Consider the following 2,818-nt stretch of genomic DNA (forward strand, 5'->3'; position numbering starts at 1 on the left):
TGAGACTGGAAGTTAATCTCCAGCTAACCAGAACTGTAAGATATTCATAGCATCCTCTTTTTCCATGTACTCAGAGAAATAAAAGAGGGCTGACTCACAGAAGAGAATGTCAGCCAGGTAAACAGTTCCACTGGTTAGTACTTCAATCTGATATTTACAGAAATGGTGACTTCTTAGAAACTCACTAAAGTGTTCTTGCTCCATTGCACTGAAGACTATGGACTGTGCCAAAACAAAACAGTTGGGATCCACCTGTCCATCTTCTCCACATATCTTAGCTATAATGTCATTTCTCATTGCTTCTGTAATTGGTATTGGCTTAGCAGCATCTGGTAAGATATATTTAGTAAAAGTATTCACTGCATCTTGTTCAATACTTTTCATTAGTTTTCCTGGTAATTCCTTTAGTGGACTATTTCTACTGGCTACTAGAAGTCTGGAGGATTCTTGGTTTTCCATGGAAACTTGGTAAGTTCCTCTGGTCATTTCAAGATGGAAAGGATGGACATCTTCACATTCCTGGGAACGCAGCAAATGATTCTGAATATTGTTAGTTCTACTAAGGTTGACTCTTTCTGACTGAGTCATAAGCAATTGGGGTGAGCTAGAATCCTCCAATCTCTTAAGAGACTCAGTTAAAAAAGATGGTGTGGTTTCTTGCTTTTTAGCTGGAGAGACAGGCTCAGCCAATGAACTCTGCTTCACTGTATTCAGACTGTGTGCTCTTATGCGGGACCAAGTTGTAGAGTAAAAACTTTCAGCCTCTAACCAAAATTTAACCAAATGTTCCATTCTACGAAGTTCCATGAACTGAATGAAATAAAGGAGGACAACAGTGTCATGCAAGACTTGTTCAAGAGTCTTTGAGAGACTTGATTTGGTCTCTTGTGTCTGGTAGTCCAAACAAGATCTACCCAGGTCACCAAAATGAGCGGCCTCCATGTGACTTGGCTGCTTCTTAAGCGCTGCTGTCATACTACTTGAAAAGGAGTCCATGTTGGCAGAAATGGCATTGATTGCAACATGACTTGGTCCTGCAGCCTCAAGCAAGGCACGATCTTTAGTGCTTTTTTGTGGGGAATGTACAGATGTTGAAGCTTTTGTGATTTGAAGTTAGCCCTTCACCGGCATTACTTGGTTTCATCCTACAACCTGCATCCACATCCATCCCCCTGCTTTCCTAGACTTGTTAGAACCCCAATAGAGAGTTGATTATTTGATGAAGCAATAATTGTGGATGCTGCAAGTCTGGATCCAGAATCTCTATATCAACGAACCTATGCAGGAAAAATGACGTTTGGCAGAGTCAGTGACCTGGGCCAATTTATCAGAGAATCTGAACCTGAACCGGATGTAAAGAAGTCAAAAGGATCCATGTTCTCACAGGCTATGAAGAAGTGGGTGCAAGGAAATACCAATGAGGCCCAAGAAGAACTAGCTTGGAAGATTGCTAAGATGATAGTCAGTGACGTTATGCACCAGGCACAATATGATCAACCATTAGAGAAATCTACAAAGCTTTGACTCAAGACCTGAGATGAACAAGATACACTTTTGAAAAATAAGAAAACTTTTTTTCTTTTGGTTGGATTCTTCAGCACAGCCAGTAAAAACAAAGCTATATTTCTTTTCAATAATACATCATTTCCTAAGAAAGAATGACAGATAATCGAAGACTTCTACCATAATGCCAATTGTGCAGACACCCCTGATGCAAATGATAGTTCCACAATGCAAGTAATAGAGATGAAATGGTATCGTTTACTTAACTGAAAAATTACTAGCTTTCCAATGGCAATAACCCCTTAATGAGAATGTTTTGTCCTACTAAGATAGACAGGGGCCACATACTGTAGCAGTCAGAAACGTAGCACTCATAACTGATGCACTTTTTTATAGAGATTTTAAAAAAAAAGCTGCTGATAGCAGCATAAAGTATGGATCAGAGGTGCTTTGCTTTGTCCTCCTAAAAAAAAGAGGACTCTGCTCCAACAAGAGGCAGCTCAGAAGTGGCAGTTTGGTGCTAACAGATTGTTTTCCTCCCTTGAAAGACACAAGAATTCATTGTACAGCTTTTCTTCATAGAGGCTGTGGTTGGTTGGAAAAAAGATAACACAGGTCAAGTCTCAATATCACCTTTCCTTTCAGTGGCAATATTCAATTTTCACATTTCATTTGCTCATGAGATATATTTAAATAGATCTCATGAGATATGCTCATGAGATAATGCTTAAAAACTGTTCTTTCCCCAAAATAGATAAATGGCTGTTAACAAGAGTGAATCTAAATTTACTTTGAGCATTACGTCGTGATCACCTGGGATTATACACTCCATTTACTTAGATTTCCCTAACGCATATATGTGGAAAGAAGAGAATAACAAAACTCACCTGCTAGTTTTTTCACTGTGGGACCTGAAGCAAAATGGTTATTTCAGATTGTACAAATTTTTTAAAGAAGATAGCTGGAGAAACATTCAACTTTGTTTGATTTCTTCCCTCTTAGTTTGCTGTGAGCTGGGAAGTTTACAGTTGGTTGCCTTTTTCCTATCTCAGGGTAGTAAGAGACTCACTCACTACTCTTCAGCTTTGTTGGTTTCTGTCTGGACCACATGGCCACTCAGCAGACTACCCAGTGGCACACACACTCCATTAGCCATGCAGATGCTGATGCTTTCTTATTGCACATGTCTGTTTGAGGGGAAAAGAAGTTCTCTTAGGTATTACTGCTTTTGCTCAGACTTTGCAAAAATTAATAATTATTGTTTTATATATATGTATGTTTTTCTGTGCATATCTGTGTGTGTATATATATATAG

The 2,818-nt window shown here is 39.0% G+C and overlaps 1 protein-coding gene across 1 annotated transcript in view; it reads right to left on the bottom strand.

The window, feature by feature from the left end:
- LOC102856563 (A-kinase anchor protein 10, mitochondrial-like) overlaps window positions 1-2,818 on the bottom strand; it is a 9,324-nt gene that overhangs the window by 4,824 nt on the left and 1,682 nt on the right. The window contains exon 2 of the mRNA XM_006885339.1: window positions 16-1,097. Coding sequence (XP_006885401.1) covers window positions 16-1,097 — 1,082 coding nt within the window. The remainder of the gene's footprint in view (window positions 1-15; window positions 1,098-2,818) is intronic.

Source organism: Elephantulus edwardii, unplaced genomic scaffold (assembly GCF_000299155.1).
Source record: "Elephantulus edwardii isolate Elephantulus edwardi_28Jun2011 unplaced genomic scaffold, EleEdw1.0 scaffold00042, whole genome shotgun sequence".
NCBI lineage: Eukaryota > Metazoa > Chordata > Mammalia > Macroscelidea > Macroscelididae > Elephantulus > Elephantulus edwardii.